The sequence below is a fragment of the Canis lupus genome, chromosome 28 (assembly GCF_003254725.2).
Source record: "Canis lupus dingo isolate Sandy chromosome 28, ASM325472v2, whole genome shotgun sequence".
Classification (NCBI taxonomy): domain Eukaryota; kingdom Metazoa; phylum Chordata; class Mammalia; order Carnivora; family Canidae; genus Canis; species Canis lupus.
The window spans coordinates 8,839,637-8,861,988 of NC_064270.1; the positions used below are offsets into that span (position 1 = coordinate 8,839,637).

The 22,352-nt window shown below is 39.4% G+C and overlaps 1 protein-coding gene across 2 annotated transcripts in view; it reads right to left on the reverse strand.

The window, feature by feature from the left end:
* LOC112672099 (cytochrome P450 2C21) overlaps positions 1-22,352 on the reverse strand; it is a 33,948-nt gene that overhangs the window by 3,978 nt on the left and 7,618 nt on the right. Inside the window, exons 2-9 of one of the 2 annotated variants that reach the window (XM_049103042.1) lie at positions 19,576-19,664; positions 17,512-17,674; positions 15,643-15,792; positions 13,106-13,266; positions 11,127-11,303; positions 10,034-10,175; positions 7,184-7,371; positions 3,077-3,218 (exon numbers count right to left, since the gene is read on the reverse strand). In XM_049103042.1, coding sequence (XP_048958999.1) covers positions 3,077-3,218; positions 7,184-7,371; positions 10,034-10,175; positions 11,127-11,303; positions 13,106-13,266; positions 15,643-15,792; positions 17,512-17,632 — 1,081 coding nt within the window. In that variant the 5' untranslated portion in view covers positions 17,633-17,674; positions 19,576-19,664. Of the gene's footprint in view, positions 1-3,076; positions 3,219-7,183; positions 7,372-10,033; positions 10,176-11,126; positions 11,304-13,105; positions 13,267-15,642; positions 15,793-17,511; positions 17,675-19,575; positions 19,798-22,352 lie in introns of those variants that run through there. The other variant, XM_025466594.3, reaches the window with a different exon arrangement.

A 22,352-nucleotide genomic window follows, 5' to 3' on the forward strand; every position in this document is an offset into this window, starting at 1 on the left:
ATTCATTTGAGAGAGAGCGATCATGAGCAGGGGGCTAAGCAGGGAGCCCAACACAGGGCTCAATCCCCGGACCCTGAGATTATGACCTGAGCCCAAGGCAGATAGATGCTTAACCAACTGAGCCACCCAGGTATCCCCTAAAGATTTTATTTACTTTTTAGAGAGCAAGAGAGCAGGGGAGGGAGGGTGATAAAGAATCTGAAGCAGACTCCACACTGAGCATGGAGCCCAACAAAGGAGCCTGATCCTGCAACTTTGAGATCATGTGTAGGTAAAAATTCAGGTTACCAAAGATTTTGGTAGTTCTGTAAAAGTTTAAAGTTTTGCTAAATGTTAAGCTAAATTAATTGAATATCTAGATCATTTCCAAGTAAGATAAAATAATGAGACATTAAGTACTGAACATAAGTTTATCTCTGTTGGGCGGGCGGGATCAAGGGGGATGGGGGATGGGGGGGCACCAACAAGACAGCGGCGGACCCCCCCCTTGTGGCCCCCACCTCAGAACCTTCCGGGCAGCACCACCCGCCCGGAGGACACCGGACACGTCATCAGGGGAGCCTGGACCTATGCAGGAAGCCTGAACCGTACTTTACCCAGACCCCATATAAGGGCAGGGGCAGTCATCGCCCCAGGCCGATCTCACCAGTAATAAATAAGCCTAATACCTGTCACCCCAGCAGACACCAACCCCTTAAAAAGCCCACTTGCCCTCCCAGCCGCCACTTCCCTGCTCTCTCCCCCTCCACTGCGGCTGTGGGGATTATGTGTTGTTTTACAATATATCTTACTGCCCAGAAGTTTTCCTGAGGCTGGCAGGTGACCTCCTGTCAATCCTAGGCAAGCGCTCATAAAGATTGGGCACTCTAAAAACTCAGAAAGATAGAAACTAAGATAAATGTTTTTCAAGTTTATGTTCTCTGACCAACTTATCCTATCACTGGAGCCTTCTTGAGGTGGTGAGTGTTCTAACAGCTTTTTTTTTTTTTAAGATTTTATTTTTTAAGCAATCTCCACACCTAAAATGGGGCTCAAACCCACAACTCCGAGATTAAGAGTCACACGCTCCACCAACCAAGCCAGCCAGGTGTCCTAGTTCTAGCAGTTTTAAGTGTTCAATCTGTGTCTGCCAGTTCTGCAGCTTTGGCTTCCAAGATGTCCTTAAGCAACAGGCTTTACCTCATGGGCCCATTAACCTATATTAAAGTTTGTATGACAAACAAAATAAAAGACACAAAGGAAAACAAAGAGCGTCTCTTGGAGGAAAAGAGATCAGTTACCAAAGAGGACTCTACCAAATTTACCAAGAGTCACTAAGCCCAAGGAACTAGTTCCACAAAAATTTTCTCCTGCTAATCTAAATTTAGAAAGAGAGAAATAGGACTCTTACCATTCTCGCTCCATCAGACTCTAGATATTCTGAGAGACTGACATGGTAGGAAATCTTACATTCTGTCAGCAGAAGGTGTATGGGGTGAGCAGTGTCCAGAGAGTTAAGGTATCCAGCTGACATAGCAATTGTTGGGAGCAAGAATCCCCTGTCCCTTTCAAGGTCCTTTTAGCTGGACTGAGAATCAAATTGACATGAGACAAATTAACAGAAGAAAATCAAATTTAATTTCGTATGTAGAGAGAATATACACAGACCTAGAAATTCCAAAGACAGGCAAAATGAGGTATATACATCATCCTAACTAAGGAGGTAGGAAAAAAAGAAATATTACAAATTAGCCACAAGCATATTAACTAATCACTTATCTCCAAACAGACAGTTTCTAATGTTATCTGGATTCCAGTCAGTCCTCCAGCCTTCCTCTCTGCTCTGCCTGTTGATATTTTCCATATCCTTCTAGATCCAGCTCAGATGTCTTTCGTCTACCCAAACTTATTTGATGTGCTCAGAGTATATAACTCCCTTTTCTGTTTTCTACAACACTTGTTAATGCTTCTAAAATAGCACCTTTCAGATGAAATTATAATTATTCATCTGTCTCACATACTGGAGCCTAAGCTCTTAAGGTAAGGCCTCAGATCTTGTAATAATACCCACAGTGTCAGGGCAAACGCAGGTCTACAAGCCCTGTGACTTGAGACTCCTTGAGGTTTCTCTTCATTATACAGTAATGGGCCCAAAATATAGGAAGAAAGATAAGGAGTAGTATAATAGTACCTTGCTTTGTGATCATCTCTGGGCATTGCTCATAATCTTGTGCAAGTGTTGCTTGACACTTATTTTTTTTATATATTCAATCAAAAGGAAATCTGTTTTTGTCTTGGTTTCAATTACTTCTACAGGAAAGGCCCTTTATCCTCCTCCCTCCCCCTTTTATTCTCCTTTGGAATGTGCTGAATATTCTCCTTTCTCCCACTTTCCAGCTCCATTTTGTGTTTAACTTTTGTGCCTACTCTGTTCAGGAAGCTGATTTCTATGGACTGCATAAACCGAAAAGTTAGTTCCCTTCTGGATTCTGAATAAATTCAGAGCATTAGATATTAACAAGGTCAGAGTATTTATTCCCTTATCCCACCCTGCCAGGCTACAATTTAGGCAGTGGCTATATTGCTCTGCTATAGATACATTTCCTGTTGAGGCATCCACTCCTTCTTTCCTAAAGTTCTATTTAGGTTCCAGTAATGCCCTCCTCTCACCCTTTCTGACCTAGGATGGTAACATCTTTCTGCTGATGCTGGTCCTGAATGCTTTATCACACCTTGTCACCTACCTTAATCCTGCCCATACCTCTGAAAATAGTCTCATGATTAAATTCTCTTTAATTAACTTTTGAATATGCCACCTGTTTCTTCCCAGGACTCTGACAAATTAAAGGGAGATACTCAAATTTCCCTTACCTTCTATCTACTCTACCCACTGCCTCTTCTTAGGAACCTCAGTGGTGGGTTCTGGAGCCAAACTTGGCAAGCGCAGCCTCCAATCAAACAAGAAGTAACCTGGGCATTGGGAGTGATGCCTCTAGCCTCATGCAAATGACAATTTATCTAGCCCAGAGTAGCCGCCATGCAAAGCCCTTCCTCATCTCACTACCCCGATACATAGATAAAAATGAAACTTGCTTGCCTGCTGAGAAGGCCATGAAGTAGTCACTCTTCTTAAAGCTGCCATTTTCATCCAGGAAGTGGCCAGGATCAAACTGATCTGGGTTGGGGAATCCTTTCTCATCATGCAGGACAGAAGTCAGAGATGTTAATATGGTTGTGCCCTGATATGAAAAACAAAAACAAACAGATAAACTGAATTATAATGAAGGTCATGGAGCTTGAAATCCTTTTGTTTTATAGATAAGGAGAGAGGTACAAAAAGAACTTATTTACTCCATGTCACAGAACAAACTAATGACCAACTCTAACAGGTTTTAAATCCTGTAATGCTAATCCAAGGCACTATTAACTGATTCCAAAGTCATTCTATTCAGTTTGTGGCCTGACTCTAGCATGCTCTTTTAAGAAAATTAAGGGATCTCCCTAGAATGCATTGTTCCTGACAAATAAATTGCAGTATTATCTAAAAGTGCTCATGCCACTGAAAATCAGCTTTCTCTTTGGAACCAAGTATGAGGTCTTCAAAATCATACTTGAGTGGTCATTCCTGAAAACCCTTCACTTTCAAGGATAACAAACTGAGGGTGTCTGGCTGGCTCAGTCAATAGAGCATGCAATTCCTGTTCTTGGGCTCGTGGCTTCAAGCCCCACCATGGGTACATAGCTTACTTAAAAATAGTTTTTTTTTAAAAAAAGATGACAAATGGTTAAATATCCCCTCCTCCCATTGTGCTCTTTCAGTTGAATTATTGCATATCTTTATTGAAATGAGAGCATTTCTGGTTTCTAGTAGGGTTTTCTTAAGCTCACAGATACGGTGTAACATAACGATTTGGAGTTTAGTTTTCAAAATCAATCCAATCTTTCTATTAAATTAAGCTCTGTGATTATAGGTTACTTGTTTAACATTTCCATGCCACATTTTCATTACTAGTAAAATGTAAACAATAAATCTGCACTAGTAAATAATACATTGCACACATAAAATGAGATAATACAAGAAATACTTTTGCACAAAGATTATTTTACCACATGCTATGGGTGCCTGGATAGCTCAGTCAGTTGGGCATCCTACTCTTGATTTTGGCTTAGGTCATGATCTCAGGGTCATGAGATCGAGCTCTGAATCTGGCTCTGCACTTACATGGAGTCTGCTTGAGATTCTCTCTCCCTCTGTCCCTCCCCCTGCTTATGCCATCTATAAATAAATAAATTAATTAATTAATTTAAAAAAATCCTTAAAAAGAAAAAAAGATTCTCTCTCTCTCTCTGCCCCTCCCCACTGCTCACATGCTTTCACTCAAAAAAGATTACCACTATTCTCTATAAGTCCATGGTTATAGGTTGGGTGACACACACACAGGAGGGGACTCCATGAAGCCTGTCCCTGTATGATTGCTTGAGAACTGAAGCTGGATATCAGATGTTATGCAGAGATGGGGGAGTTGAGATTCCAACCGAGCTAGGGTGAAGAGAACTTTCTTGGCACCTCAGATTTTTTGTGGTAGCCCCCAAACTTGTAAATTGTTAGGTTAAAGAACCCACACTGGACTAAGGGTCATGCATAAAAACTAAATTCAAAAGTGAAACTAACCCACAATGAAAGAATTATAGTAAGCTTAACAGACTGAAAAACTTTTGTCAGTAATTTAGCTGTCTGCCGAAATAAGTCAATGTCCTTTAAAGGAAGATAGTATAATCAGATTCTCCACAAGGCATCATTCAAAATGTTCAGCATATAATAAATTGGTTTTTTTTTTTTAAGTAGGCTCCAAACCTAATGTGGGGCTTGAACTCACAACCCTAAAATCAGAGTTGCACACTCCTCTGACTGAGCCAGCTAGGTACCACAAACATGCGAAAATTTATTAAACATGTGAAAAAGAAGGAAATGTGATCCAAAATTAACAAAAAACAAAAACAGAACAATAACTAAGATTGAATAAACAAAACTCTCTCAACAGACACCATTCCCAGACCAGATGGCTTCACAGGTGAATTCTACCAAACATTTAAAGAATTCTCAAAAAAAAAAAAAATAAATAAAGAATTCTCAACAAAATCTTAGCAAACTAAATTGAATGGTACAATAAAAGGATCATATACTGTAATCAAGTGGGATTGATTCCAGGGATGCAAGGATGGTTCAACATCCACGAATCATTGTGATATGAAGGCTAAAAATCATATGATCTCAGTAGATGCAGAAAAAAAGCATTGAAGAAATGCTCAACAAAGTAGATATAGAGGGAATGTACCTCAACATAATAAAGGCCATATATGATAAGACCACAGCTAACATTATCCTCAGTAGGGAAAAGCTTTAGCTTTTCCTCTAGGATCAGGAACAAAAGAAGGATGCCTACTCTCACCACTTTTATTCAACATAGTATTAAAAGTCCTAGTCTGAGAATTTGTCAGGAAAAAGAAAGAAAAGGCATCCAAATAGGAAAGGAAGTAGAACTGCCACTGTATGAAGATGACATGATACTGTAGATTTGAAAAAACCCTGGGCACCTGGGTGGTTCAGTGGTTGAACGTCTGCTTTTGACTCAGGTTGTGGTCCCGGGATCCTGGGATTGAGTCCTGCCTCAGGCTCCCCACAGGGAGCCTGCCTCTATCTCTGCTTATGTTTCTGCCTCTCTTTGTGTTTCTCATGAATAAATAAATAAAATCTTCTTTAAAAAGTAAAAATAAAAAAACCTTAAAGACTGCACCCAGGGATCCCTGGGTGGCGCAGCGGTTTGGCGCCTGCCTTTGGCCCAGGGCGCGATCCTGGAGACCCGGGATCGAATCCCACATCAGGCTCCCGGTGCATGGAGCCTGCTTCTCCCTCTGCCTGTGTCTCTGCCTCTCTCTCTCTCTCTCTCTCTGTGACTATCATAAATAAATTAAAAAAAAAAATTAAAAAAAAAAAAGACTGCACCCAAACTGTTAGAATAAATGAATTCAGGATAAAAATCAATATACAAAAATCTGTTGCATTTCTACACATTAATAATAAACCATAAGAGAAATTATGAAAATAATCCCATTCACAACGGCATAAAAAAGTCTAGTGATAAATTTAACTAAGGTGAAAGATCTGTACACTGAAAACTATAAGACACTGATGAAAGAAATGGAAGACAATACATAATAAGTGGAAAGATATTCTATGCGCATGGTTTGGGAAAATTAATATTGTTAAAACATCTATACCACCCAAAGCCATCTATAGATTCAATGCAATCCCTATGAAGATTCCTATGGCATTTTCACAGAAATGGAACAAACAATTCTAAAATTTGTATGGAACCACAAAAGATCCTAAATAGCTAAAGCAATCATAAGAAAGAAGTACAAAGCTGGAGGAATCACACTTCCTGATTTCCAATTATATTATAGAGTTATAGTCATTAAAACAGCATGATATTGGTATAAAAATAAACACATTAGATAAATGAAAAGGAATAGAGAACCCAGGAATAAACCCCATGCATAGATGGTCAGTTAATTACTAACAAAAAGCCAAGATATACAATCAAGAAAAGACAATCTCTTCAATAAATGGTGTTGGGAAAACTGGACCATATCTTACACTCAAAACTTAACTCAGAATGAATTAAATAATTGAACACAAGACCTAAAACCACAAAACTTTCAGAAGAAAACAGGTAGTAAGCAGTCTTGCTAATGAATATTATGAAGAAAATCCTGTGGGAGTCTAAGCACTATTATTTATAAAATTTTATCAAGAAAGTAAAAGGAAAGGAGCATGTGGCCAGAGGGTAAGATGCCTGGGTTATGACTATGTCATACCTGTACATGGTTAGGTAATCTATAATCCTACTGTTGTGATACTTGATAACCTAACATTCTTAAGGAGGGGGCCCTGGAGGGGCTCAGTGGCTTAAGCCTCCAACTCTTGATTTGGCTCAGGTCATGATCTCATGGTCGTGAGACTGAGCCCCTGGACACGCTCCAGGCTGGGTGTAGAGCCTGGAGATTCTCCCTCTCCCCCTGTCTGCATTCTCAACTATATATATATATATATATATATATATATATATATATATATATATATATACATATTTTTAATTTTTTAAAAAAATTCCTTAAGTAGTAGCAATGAAATATCTCTCACCTTGGGAATAAGGTATTCTCTAAACTTGATGTCCTGAGTCACTGAATGGGGCAGATTGTTGGGGACAAGATCAATGTATCTCTGGATCTCATGTACCACAGCATCTGTGTAGGGCATGCAGCTCCTATCTTGCATGCAGGGGCTCCGATGTCTGCCAACTACACGATGAATCTCTTCCTGGACTTTAGCTGGCAAGACAGGAATCAGAATTTATGTGAAATGGAAATGTCTTTTGATTTGGTCTTCCTTTGTGTTTTTTTTTTTTTTTGAAAGATTTTATTTATTTGAGAGAGAGAGAGCTCATGTGCACTTGAGGGGAGGGGCAGAGGGAGGAGAGAACCCCAAGCAGACTCTGTACTCAGTTCAGAGCCTGACAGAAAACCAAATCTCATGACCCTGAAATCATGAGCTGAGCAGAAACCAAGAGTCAGACACTGAACTGACTGAGCCACCCAGGCACCCCTTGATTTGATCTTAATCATGGTTACATTGTGGGAGGATATTGGGAAAGGGGAAAAATCACATATGGCTACTTCCAAAGGGGAGAGAAAAAGAAATCTGTTTCCTGGGCAAATTGGAGTCTCATTAGAGAATTAAATAAATGTACATATAAAACAAACTATACCATGAGATCCAACTCTGATTTCTCTATTTTGTGTACTTTTGTTTGATAAACTTATGGATATTGGGTCTTAAAAGCGCACTACAAACCATACTGTTTAACCACTTTGTATATGCCAGTTTTTGTTTTAAATAGGTAAGTTCCAAGAGGGTAAGAACTACCCAGTGCAATAAATGTTTAATAAATAGAACAACTAAGATGTTTGACTCAGCACATAGGAAGTTAACATTTATTTAGAATGCAAAATATGACAGGCATGCTGTACAATGTATTACATTACTTTATAATTCCTCAAAACAGTCCTGTGTGTTGGGTATTATCTTATGTGTCTCAAAAATAAGGGAACAGACTCATACAAGTAAATATATTCCTTAAGGCCACCCAGGTGTTATGTGGTCTTTCTCATTCCCAAACCCACAATGTTAGCAATTGAGTAAGATTACTGAAAGTAATTTTGTTAGCAAATTACAATTTTTCCTTTATTTGCAAAATATTGCAAAATATGCTCTTTTACTAGGACTGTTCAGTAGTTAACCATTTATTAGCTTTCTCCTATGAGGGAAAGATTCTGTGAATGTATCATCTCCCCTAAACAGATGAGAGACCAAGATATGCAGAGTAGTCATGAGTCAGAGATCACATAGCTACCTACTAATAAAGTCAGAATCTGAAGTCACTGTAGTCAGTCTAGAACCCATTTTCTCCAGTATCATGTTGCTATTTGGTCAAATGGTATTTATCTACTACCTGAAGAGATGTCTTTATTAATGGAGCATGTGACAACTCTGTGGTTTGACAGCTATAAGGAAGACAGGAATTCTAGAGAAGTGTTAAACTTCTCGGATTGAGAAGCTGGAGTTTCATCTAGAAGAGAGTGACTATGTAAAGTGGTTTGGAACCTACTTATAAAATCAGAATGCTTAGAGAATGGCGAAGGGAGGGATGAAAATGGGAAGAAAGAAAAAATATAAATGGATATGATGCAAGAAGAAATGAACATGGAAGCAATAGGGAGCTAGGACACAAAACGGGCTTTTGCAATGTACACAAGATGTAAAGGTCTAGAGACAACTGTCATACGGTATTTGTAGTCATAATCAACATGGATCTAATAAGAGGGAAGTTACTTGACTTGAAAGAGTCTGTGTCACCTAAGGGAAACACAGTATTATATCCCATGAGTGAGAGCAAAGGAATTTCAAAGCTATGCTTCCAAATCGCACCATTTGGAGAGCACTTCTTACTTACCTTGGGAGGACAGGAGGACCTTACACAAAGGAGAGTAATGTGGTGCCGATGTCACAGGGATAAGCCTCCTGAGATGTAACTGTGTTAAAGTGTCTCGGGGCAGCCCGGGTGGCTCAGCGGTTTAGCGCCGCCTTCAGCCCAGGGCCTGATCCTGGAGACCCGGGATTGAGTCCCATGTCGGGCTCCCTGCATGGAGCCTGCTTCTCCCTCTGCCTGTGTCTCTGCCTCTCTCTCTCTCTCTCTCTCTCTCTCTCTGTGTCTCTCATGAATAAATACATAAATTTTTTTTAAAAAAGTGTCTCGGTGTGCCAAAGCACAGAACATGATATAGTAGGGAAGGAAATATCTCCTTAGATGAGTACTCAATAAAAAAAAAAAAAAAAAAAAATGAGTACTCAATAAAAAAGAGAAGCAAAAGGGGAAAGGTTGCATTTGCAAGAGAAGTTATGTTTGTGAGGAAGAATTTATTTGCCCAAAAGGATATATTTGAAAATAATTTATTTGTATATAACTTTTTTTAGAGAGTGAGTCTCTTTGATAAAGACACTGTAATTTTTGTTGAGTCAATCCTTACATTGCAAGTGAATTTGAGTAGAAATATCTTCTGACAAAAATATACTTATCTGACCATGCAAAGTGTATCAAATGGTATCTTCTTAGAGCAAGTGGAAGACTGATTCTTCCAGGTCCTAAGACAACTCTGCTATTTGCATCTGTTAGGAAGTAAATCAGGGACATTCCACCACAGCAGGGAAAATGGTGAGCTGTGCCCTTCAAATCTCTGCTGCTGCTTGAATATTTCATTTCCTTTTATGTACTATAAACGAATTTGAATTGATTTATCCAATGATGGGAAGATGTACCAAAGATAGAAAATTTTTTGTGTGTATTGTCAAGGCAGGTGAAGAGTGGGACAATTGTCAGTGTCACCTGTCACTTTCTACGTGGAATTGCACCCTGCCCAACACTTGTGACCATACCTGTGACATCTGGGTGCTTTAATAGCACCAATAGTCCGTATCTCAGGGTGGTGCTCGTTGTCTCTGTTCCCGCACTAAACACATCCCATATGGTAATGATCAAGTTGTCCATGGTAAATTCAGACTGTTTGTTGTGTTTTTCCTACAAACAATGTGTTACAATTACTTGGTAAATAAAAGAGTCTCAGAGGTGACTTAACTCAATATGACATAGTTATTTGGTGTGAGTGCTACAGCTGCAGGTCAATTAGAAAGTTGTTAGGGTTCCTTCCAACAGTTAAAATATAATCAGAGTTATAAACTTTCAACAAGTCCTTTCCGATTCTTCACTTTCTCATCCCCTAGAATTGATCAGTTGCTCTACAATTTCTTTGAAACACAATTTTTATCAACTCCTCACTGCTACTCGTTGTCACTTTTAGCATCTATTGCCTATTTAATAATGTCTAATTTTCCCATTCAAGCCATCTGAACCACTCACCCCGCCAGTGCATCGTTATTCCCAACTCATCAATCATTAAACCCGTGACAATTCATCAGTTACAATTAAGATCACCTCTCTGAAAATTCCACACACTTGATCACTGCGCTTATTGATCCCTGGACCTACTATGTTGTCTCTGTTCATCTAAGCTAAAGTTTCTTCAGAACCTACCTCATCTGTGAAGATTTCCTACTGCCTTTCCAAAGTAAGCCTTTGTAGATCCCTATCCATTCCTGTGTTCCCTCTCTGGTTACATCTTCCAGTTGCTGAGCTTATTCAATGAAGGATGATGTGTTGTGTATCATTAATCTTGAAGTGTGTGAGTGTATATTTCAATCTGCCCTCAAATAAAGAACCAGCTTTAACATGATAAATATAAAACCTGCAAAGCCATTTTCAGTGAGAATTTAGCTATATCTCAAGATACCCAATATCGTTTGCACAAGCAAGAGGTCAGACAAGCAATTAATACATCTTTCGGAAGGACCATTTGTTTTATTTATTTTTTTTTTTGGACCATTTGTTTTAATATCGCAGTTTCACTGGGAAGAACAAATCTAATCCATGAATCACACACACCACCCACAAAGATAAAGGGTCACATTTTACCTTTTCTATTTTGATCAGGAAGTAGTCAATAAAGTCCCGAGGGTTACTAAAGTTTAGAGATTCTTCGTGTTCTTTTATTTTTTCCGAAATAAACTTAAATTGGTTAGCAATGTTTTTAAATAACACATGATGACTTCCTGGAAGGTAATGTATTAAAAGAGGGAAAGCATTGTAGAGCTGAAAGAGGAAAGAATCATTCATTAATTCACTCGGCAAAGTTTTACAGGCCTATGTTATGAATCAGACACTTAGTTTATGCTGAGGATATAAAGAGGAGTAAGATATGCTTCCTGTACTATGACGTACTTGGAGTTTGAAGGACAGGGAACTGACACAATCTCTGGACCTACAGGATGCACGAGTCACAAAGTGATTTCAAAACCATTTAAATTTCTTTCCTAGCCATAACTCTGTGAAGGAATCCAGGAGCATACCATCTTTTCCCAAAGGTGAATATTGAGGTTCAGAAAGGTCAGTCAACCTTCTGAGACATCAATCTCGTAATAGAGCTAGAACCTAATGTTCATCCCAGTTTACCTACATGTATTTCTACAGAGTCACCTAAAAAAGTTTACAAGGCTTACAACCTTTTTTTTTGTAATGAAGAAACTGCACCAGAGAGATTAAAGAAATGCCCAAATTACTTAGTTATTTAGGGATTTTATACTCTCAGGAATATGCACACTGCCCTTATTCATCAGCCCATGGCCAGTCCTAGAATTTACAGATTCTACTTTATTTTTTTTTATTTAATTTTTATTTATTTATGATAGTCACACAGAGAGAGAGAGAGAGAGAGAGAGAGAGGCAGAGACACAGGCAGAGGGAGAAGAAGCAGGCTCCATGCACCAGGAGCCCGATGTGGGATTCGATCCCGAGTCTCCAGGATCGCGCCCTGGGCCAAAGGCAGGCGCTAAACTGCTGCACCACCCAGGGATCCCTACAGATTCTACTTTAGACAGTACCTCATGAGTTAATGCTCTTGGTGACACTGAAGCAATTTATTCTTTCCAGTAGCTTGTATCAAACTACGTAGAGAACTGAGAACTCTAGATTCCAGGTCTATCTCATTCCTTGTCTTGGCTAGGCTATTTTAGTGATAGTTTCTTGTTCCAAAAAATGAGTAGACTCTTTGTTCTCTAGAGTCCTTTCCAGGGGGAACACATCATGACCTTATGGTTCACACATAATTTTAGTTCTTAGTAACATAAGTTACTAACATTTTCTGAGACTGTACTGTAGTAAGAAACACATTTCATATCATCACCCTCTTCATCTATTGGATATAGAAAAGGTTTCTCAAAAAAACACTTTGCTATAATTGATGTACTATACTACATTTCTCTATCACTATATTTCATGGTTTTTAAAATAATTTTTTAAAGATTTGTTTTAGAGAGTGAGAGAGCAAGTGAGCATCAGGTGGGAGGGAGAATCTCAAGCAGACTCCCTGCTAAGCATGGACCCTGATGCCAGGGCTCAATCCCATGACCCTTGAGATTATGACCTGAGCCAGTATCACCAGTCAGATGCTTAACTTGAGCCACCCAGGTGCCCCACTATATTTCATGTTTTAAATATCATTTCAATACATTAAATTGATTTGATAACTCACTCACTAATTGGTTGCAAATGATAGTCTGGTAAACATTATTTTAGCCATTTGGAAACAGGACAAAGGGATGAGGTAAGCATGAGCAACAGATTAGCTAGAAAATTATTTTCCATTTATTTATTTATTTTAAAAGATTTTATTTATTTATTCATGATAGACACACAGAGAGAGACACACAGAGGGGCAGAGACACAGGCAGAGACACAGGCAGAGGGAGAAGCAGGCTTCATGCAGGGAGCCTGATGCAGGACTTGATCCCGGGACTCCAGGATCATGATCATGCCCTGGGCCAAAGGCAGGCGCTAAACCACTGAGCCACCCAGGGATCCCCTTATTTGCCATTTAAAGAGAATCTTGACCTTACCTGTATCCAGGAGGTGCTTGAAATTAGAAGGTTTTCATGAAAATACTCTAACAAGGTTAAAAAATCTTTATCATCATACTCAAAACGATTCTGGAAAATAATGGAGCAAATCACATTGCAGGGAGCACAGCCCAGAAGGAAAGTAGGATCACAGGGAGATGCTAAAACAATATAATTTAAAAGAGCACAATTTTAATATTAATCTCAAGTTGATTGTTTAAAATGATTGGAGAAGGGCTGACTTTGGATATTCATTTAAATATCGGAATTACCTGGATGTGTCATCATTGCCATAAACTCAACATGCCTAAAATTGATGGTTTGCCCAAACAAAGCTATCTAATCCAGCTAGCCCATTTATTAATTTTCTCCAAGTGTTCTATTTATGTTATTCTCCAAATAAGAACCACTGGATAATTCAAAGGAAGTCACTTTAAAATATCTTGAAAGCTGTAAAGTTTAGCTTTTGGTGTGGATATTTCTTCATGATACCTGGAGGAAGCTGAGCAACCAAATAAGAAAATCAGGAGCCTGGAGATACTTGAAACCATATTTTATAAAACATAGTTGAAAAAAGTTGGGTGTGCATTTCTTGTAGAAGAGAAGATCAGGAAGTAGTCAATAAAGTCCCGAGGGTTACTAAAGTTTAGAGATTCTTCGTGTTCTTTTTTTTTTTTTTTTTTTTTTTTTTTTTTTTTTTTTTTTTTTTTAATTTTTTTTTTTATTTATTTATGATAGTCACAGAGAGAGAGAGAGAGAGAGAGGCAGAGACTCAGGCAGAGGGAGAAGCAGGCTCCATGCACTGGGAGCCCGATGTGGGATTCGATCCCGGGTCTCCAGGATCGCGCCCTGGGCCAAAGGCAGGCGCCAAACCGCTGCGCCACCCAGGGATCCCTCTTCGTGTTCTTTTATTTTTTTCTGAAATAAACTTAAATTGGTTAGCAATGTTTTTAAATAACACATGATGACTTCCTGGAAGGTAATGTATTAAAAGAGGGAAAGCATTGTAGAGCTGAAAGAGGAAGAGAAAAATAATTAGAGAAATTGGAGTTCCATTTGGATATTTGAAGAAATACGTTATATAGTATTGGAACCTGGCTTCCTATATACAAAACATGACTCCATTTTTTTTTTTTAAGATTTCATTTATTTACTCATGAGGGACAGAGAGAGAGAGAGAGAGAGAGAGAGAGGCAGAGACACAGGCAGAGGGAGAAGCAGGCTCCCTGCAGGGAGCCCGACATGAGACTCCATCCCCGGTCTACAGGATCACGCCCTGGGCTGAAAGCTGTGCTAAACCGCTGGGCCACCCGGGCTGCCCAACATGACTCCATTTTTTGATGTTTGGCTGCCAATAAATTTTGAACCACACCTTTTCTTCTTCTACTCACATCTGGACAAACTGATAAAAAAGCTCAAGTGTTCCTTCCTTTGGAAATAAGACATTTAAACTATACAACCACTTACTTGCACACAGAAACTCTCATTCCCTACCCCATCCCTTAACCACCATAAAAACATCAAGCCACGGCAGCCTGGGTGGCTCAGTGGTTTAACGCCACCTGCAGCCCAGGGCGTGATCCTGGAGACCCGGAATCGAGTCCCACATCAGGCTCCCTGCATGGAGCTTGCCTCTCCCTCTGCCTGTGTCTCTACCTCTCTCTCTATGTCTCTCATGAATAAATAAATAAAATCTTTAAAAAAATTAAAAATATTGATAACTCACTCACTAATTGGTTGCACCTCCTCTCACACTCCTGCATACACACACACACACACACACACACACACGCATGCACGCATGCACCAAGCCAACTCGTGCTACTGAAGCTCCCTCCATTCACACTCACACTCCTCCAGGTGAGCTATAATGCAGCCCTAAGCACTGAGTTGGATTTGGCGTGAATCCTACCCCTGAACCACCAGTGCTTTCTTTTTCCCCCAGTTTTACGAATGTAACATTGACAGCCCTGAGTAAGTTTACAGTGCTCAGCATAATGACCTGACATACAGCTATAGTGAAATGTTTGTGATGTTCCCGAGAACTTACTAGAGAAATTACTTCATTTTGCAAGGTGTGGTGGCAAAAACTATTAGCTCATTACCAAAATCCATGTTCTCCTCATTGTCCTATGCACACAGATAACCACATTTCCCAGTTCCTCTTAGAGTTGGTGTGGCCCTGTGACTGAGTTAGAGCCCATGGGATGGGAATGGAGTTTGGTGTCCCATGGCCATACCTAGCCTACTGAAAACACAATTTACCCTTTTCTTGGGTCTTTGCTTCTTCTGCTACCATGCAAGGAGATAAATTCTGGATGACACTGGAATGCACATGTTGAAGAAAGACATCAGGTCTCTTATCAAGCTAGTGCCTGAAAAGGCTATCATGCCAACCACTTCACCTCTTAATACTGCTATGGGAGCAAAATAGAAACTTCTTTTGTGCTTGAACTGTCAGGTCGCTCTGTAACCTATCTGAAACAGCATATAGTCTTCCCAAACTATTACTGTTAACTACATAAAGAAATACACACCGTTGGTTTTTTTTAATGCTTCCACTAGATACAAGGCCTCTTCTTGAATTCTGTCTTCAACAGTCTTCTTTCCCATCCCCATATTCCGCAAAACTGTCAGGGAAAAACGCCGGGTTTGCTTCCATTTTTCTCCGTTGCTGAAAACAATTCCTATCAGAAGAAAAATTGGGGGGGTGGGCACCTGAGTAGCTCAGTGGTTTAGCGTCTCCTTTTGGCTCAGGTCATGATCCTGGGGTCCTGGGATTGAGTACTGCATCAGGCTCCCCACAGAGAGCCTGCTTCTCCCTCTGCCTTTGTCCCTGCCTCTCTCTGTGTGTATCTCATGAGTAAATAAGTATTTTAAAAAATAAAAAAAAATTTTTAAAAGAGAATGACTTCCATTACCATGAATTCCAGCTGAGAGTCTTTATCTCAGCAAATAATAATCACACGTAAACAGGGATGTAAATACAGTGGTGCCAGCCACAGGATTTTCCAATGAGCCCTGCTTTACCAGCCTCCTGTTAACCCAGCCTAGGATCTGTCAAGACTCTGGGTTTGACATATTGCTCAACCCTTCTTCATCTGTTGGCTCCTTCAAACCTCAGAATAACTGTGAACCAAATGTTTTGTCTGCATTTTACTGATGATCATGGAGACAAAATGCTCTGTGATCACACAGGTCATTGTGAATCCAAGTCATAGGGAAAATTTTCAGGGCTGGTTTCTGTATGTTGTAAATGAATTGTAGGCGAGGCAACAAAAAGAGTCAGTTCTCAAGAGGAGGGGAGAACGCACTGGAAAGAAGTTCATGAAAATATATTCCTCCTCATTTTCACATTTCCTCTCTCTGTGTTAAGTCTTTTTCATGAAATATGGTTTCTTTTTTTTTTTTTTTAGATTTTATTTATTTATTCATGAGAGATACAGAGACATAGGCAGAGGGAGAAGCAGGCTCCATGCAGGGAGCCCGATGTGGGACTTTATCCCGGGATTCCAGGATCCAAAGGCAGATGCTCAACTGCTGAGCCACCCAGGTGCCCCCATGAAATATGGTCTTAATACCATGGAAGTTCAGTCAGACTTCCAGAGCCATGACAAAATCAGGAGAAAAAACAATTTTCATAGGAAACTTGTCCATAAAGATTTTAAAGAACAATGTGGAAGAGGAAGTGACCCCATTCAGGCCTTATCTCTTTTTGCAGAACCCAGTGACCCACCAGAGGGCCGGACAGCATAAGGCCAGCTCCAAAAACAAATGGAAGACAGTTCAATTACTTTAATTTAAAAAGGTTTTCCTATTATCACTTGCAATCCATATGTACTCACTATGCTGTTTTCCCTAAACCTCTTTTCAGAGCATATTTGTACTTTATGCATTGTATTCTATTGGATTCAAATATATCTTATGCTTTTTTTAGAAAAATAAAAGATTGAAGGCAAAGCTGAAAATATCTTAAACCTATGTTGGCTCCATGCATACTATATGAATTTCCTAAAATAGCCTCTTGGCCACCATGACTCAGGCCAGAAAGCAAAATGTTTCGTGACTAGGATAACTGAGTCATTTCCCTCTCTTCTCTTTTCTCTCAGTCTCTTATTATCTTAACTGAAATTAACATTAGCTTAACTGGCCATAATTTAAAATGAACACAAATTCATACAACACTAACAGTGAGATGATTTGCTTCCATTGCATCTACTGTTTCACGGAGACTTTGAGTCCCCTTCATAATCTAAAATATGGATTAATGATCCTTTACTGAAAAATGTTGGAATTATGACATTTTCATAAATTTCTCTAAATATTTACAATGTCTCAATCCCTTAGCCTGTTTCAGAGTCTTTGCGACATACAAACCCACATACGTTCCCCAAATTGAGACATACCTAATCCCTGTATGGTCCAGTCCAACAATGGGAAATGGCCTCTGCCTGAAAACTCTTCACTCCGATCAATTAGAGCTTCCTTCACCGCTTCATACCCGTACAACACCACGGTAGGCTTCATGCCAAAATACACAGTGAACACAGGGCCATAATTCTCTGCTAGCTGGGAAAGGAATAGGAGGTACAAGAGTAGTAGAATTTCAAAATTAGAAATGTAGATAAGTGAGGGAAATAGCTTTAATCTTACCAAAGAGGCATTTTAATATTCATTCACCCATTACAAAAGATTTCAACTTCTAGAAATAGTAATTTAATAAATCATATTAAGTGGTAATTATCATATTGTTAGAATGTTGCTATTATTATTATCATTACCAACAGTTATCCTTTATTCAGCTTCTACTATGTGACAGGGACTACATTATGGATTTTATTCATACTATTTTATTAGCTTTTATCTGCCAAACCTATAACTGCATCAAATTTCTCCTTCCTTCCTATAGTTACAATAAATGATGTATTTTTTGTCCTGTTTAAGGGAAATCCCTCCTCTTGCCCCTGTGTAGACACATAATCATCCCTCATTATCCCCTCTCCACATCTTTTTAGTACACAGACTGCTACATAATAATACATAAGGATCTGACAATATAGTCATAGACATTTCCCAGCTTCCCTATGTGGCCATATGACTAAGTTTGCATGAACCGCTATTAACAGAAATGATGTGTGCAAATCCTACACTGGGTGTAGGGCATGCATTTAATGGTAAATGCATGCCCTCCATTTCTCCCCCTACCCATGGACTGAAATTTGACAGCAAGGAGATAGCTCCACTGTGTCCATACACATGAGAACAATAGCCTAGGCACCCAGGATGGTAAACTACAAGACTGAGAAAAACTGGTTCTCTGAATGACCTCAAGGAAGAGAGGCACTCACCTCTATATCATTCTGTGAGACAGAAATAAGTTCCTGTTTTCTTTAAAGCCATTGTGTTATTGGGATCTCTCTGACATGGCAGCTTATTTGGTACACTAAATGATGTAGGACCTATACTTTTTCAACTTACCTTACAATTCATTCTCTATAAAGCAACCAGAGCGATATTTTCACAAGGCAAATGCTAACATGAGAGTCGATGACATCACATTGCTCTAATGCTAACGACCAATATTCTTCTTTTTTTCTTTTTTTTTTTTTTAAGTAGGCTCCAAGCCCACTGTGGAGCACAACACAGGGTTTGAACTCACGACCTTGAAATCAGACCTGGGCTGAGGGATGCCTGGGTGGCTTAATGGTTGAGCATCTGCCTTCGGCTCAGGTTGTGATCCTAGAGTCTGGGATTCAGTACTGCATTGGGCTCTTTGTGGGAGCCTGCTTCTCCCTCTGCCTATGTCTCTACCTCTCTGTGTGTGTCTTTTATGAATAAATAAATAAAATCTTTAAAAAAATCAATGTGCGCTTTTAGGAAAATTTAGTGTTGTGACTCTGTAAATCAGTAGAACTTTGTTTTTTTTTTTTTTTAACTGAAAGCAGTTTCGTTGCCATTAGAGTTTACCAAAGAATAATTATTAAATAATAATTACTAGTCACATTACAGACAGGGAATTCCTTCTTTTGGAAATTTCAACAATTATCTCACGGATTTATTTTCTGGCAGCCTTCCAGCTGTATACCACTTAAAGTCACATCTGAATATACAATGGACACTTGCCTTTCTTTCTTTCTTCTTTCTTTCTTTCTTTCTTTCTTTCTTTCTTTCTTTCTTTCTTTCTCTTTATTTCTTTTTCTTTCTTTCTTTTTTAAGATTTTACTTATTTATTCATGAGACACACAGAGAGAGGCAGAGACATAGGCAGAGGGAGAAACAGTCTCCTCATGAGCTCCCAGGACCCTGGGATCACGACCTGCGCCAAAGGCAGATGCTCATCCACTGAGCCACCCAGACATCCTGATACTTCCCTTTCAAACCACTTCTTTAAAACATGGTGTCTGGGATCATATTTTATTTAGATATTGGGCTGTAACTGCAAACAACTGGAAGGAAAGTATCATACCTACCTTGCTTAGGGATTTGCTGACATTCTTAGTATTTATCTGTAGAATATTTCCAATGATTGGGAGAGGAGTGGGGCCAGGTGGCAGCTTCCCTTTGGCACGATTTTGATTCCACAGAAAGAAAGAAATCAAACAAGAAAGACATATCACCAGAACTATGAAGAGATCCATTGCTGTGCTTTGTGTAAATGCAGTTGAAAGCTTGGAATCCAAAGATTTTATAAATACTAAGTTCAAGTTGATTATCAAATACGCACAAAGTCTTTGAACTTTTGGGTAAATAATTATTTTATCTTCAGTGGACTCTGACCCATTGGTAGAAATTAAAACAAAAACAGTCATCTTAATGTTGATAAATATCTAGGTTTTCAGTAGTAATTTCAATTAAAACAATAACACTTCAGAGATGGTCATATTTTAATAGTGAAATTGAAAGCTATCAGATTTTCAAAGGGCTGGAATTCATGATTTTGACAAATGATGAAAGAATATCTTACGTCAAAATTTATCATTACATGAGCAGAAGAAAGAAGCACTCCTAGTGCCTTTTCCCAGAAAATCCAGGAAAAATGAGAATTAAGAGACAGAAAGGAGGAGGCAGGGTAAAAAAAAGAAAGGTATAGTGAGGTAGTCTCTTCTAGAGAAAAGGAGAGATATCCCAACTTTCTTGGCAGAGCCCTTTTCTGTATGTCAAGAGTTTTGACACTTAACTCCCAAAGGGGCTGCAGGATCCACAGATGGTAGATAGGAGACAGAAATCTACCACGTCAAGGAAAGAAATCACTCAAACAGTGGCAAGTCCCTTCGGTGATATTATCCATCCTTCCCCCTGCACATCCATTTCCAGTGAGAGTCCTATAACCAGAGCCTACAATGCTGGTTCTCAGTTAGGCAAGGAAATATACTCTAGCGTTCAATACTATATTTGAAAGTGTCTAGAAACTTAGAGATATGAACAAAACTTCAGGACTCAAAAAAGTATTTGAGAAAATCCAATGAGGCATAACAAACATCACACTTAGAAATCAGAACACTAACTCCTGAAGAAGCTAACTTTGAGAAAACAGAAAAAAATATTAAAATAATTTTAACATCGGAGGTATTAAAACTGTGCCTTCAGGGAGGAGTTAAGATGGCAGAGTATAAAAGGGCCCTGACCTTGCCTCATCCCTCAAACACAGATCAACATCAAATCAGTTTGAACAACTAGGGAATTGATCTGAGGATTAAGAAAACAAATATACATGATTGGAGGGAGAGGATGTGGCAGATGCAAGGCTTATCTTAACAAATCAAAGCACAACTAGTTAAAGTTCCAAACCCTCCCCACTGCAAACAAGGAGGAACACTGTGGAGGACTGAACTGTGGGAAAAAGCCGTTAAAACACAACAACGGGGTGCACACAGCATATACCAGAACACTTCCTGAAGCCCCAGGCCCCGGACAGTGTATGACTCCTTCTTAACACAGTATTACTCTCAGGAGCAGGTAACATGATAAGCTTTCTTTCTTTTTTTTTTTTTAAAGATTTTATTTATTTATTCATGAAAGACACACAGAGAGAGGCAGAGACACAGGCAGAGGGAGAAGCAGGCTCCCTATAGGGAGCCCAACGTGGGACTCGATCCCGGGACTCCAGGATCACGCCCTGAGCCAAAGGTGGCACTAAACCACTGAGCCACCCAGGGATTCCCCATGATAAGCTTTCTTAATATACAAAAGACAGAAACTTAGACATATGAAAAGATGGAAGAATTCTCCCCAAAAATAAGATCAAGAAAAAAATCACAGCTAAGGATTTGCTCAAAACAGATATAAGCAAGATATCTGACCAAAAATTTAGAACTACATGGGCATCTGGACGGCTCACATGGTTAAGCATCTGCCTTCAGCTCAGGTCAAGGTCTCTGGGTCCTGGGATCGAGACCCACATTGGGCTCCCTGCGCAGTGGGGAGTCTGCTTCTCCCTCTCCTTCTGCCTCTCCCCCTACTCATGATCATGCTCTGTGTATGTGTGTGTGTGTTTCTGTTTCAACTGAATAAATAAAATATTTAAAAAAAATGTAGAACTATAGTCGGAGGAATACTAGCTGGGCTTGAAAGAAGCACAAAAGTCACCAGAGAAACCCTGGCTGCAGAGGTAAAAGACTTAAAAACTAGTCAGGCTGAAATTAAAAAAATGGTATAACTAAGATGTAAAACTGACCAGATGTAATCACAATGAGGATGGAAGAAGAAGATCAAATACGTGATAGAGAAGATAAAATTATGGAAAATAATGAAGCTGAAGAGGGAAAGAAAACTATTAGATCATGAATATAGACTTAAGGAACTTAGCAATTCCATAAAGCACAATAGTAGCCATATCATGGGAATCCCGGGTGGGGAGGGTGGGGAGAAGGTTTATTTGAACACATTATAGCTGAAAACTTCCCTAATCTAGGGAAGGAAACAGATATTCAAGTCCAAGAGGTATAGAGAACTCCCCTCAAATTCAACAAAAACAAATCAACACCAAGATATATCAGAGTGAAACTTACAAAACACAAAGATAGAATTCTGAAAGCAGCACAGGACAATGGTCCTTAACCTACAAGGGTAGACACATAGGGTTAGCAGCAGATCTGTCTACAGAAACTTAGCAGGCCAGAAAAGAGTGACATGATATATTCAATGTGCTAAATGGGAAAAACAGGCAGCCAAGGGGGCGGCCCGGGTGGCTCAGTGGTTTAGCACCACCTTCGGTCCAGGGCCTGACCGTGGAGACCCGGGATCGAGT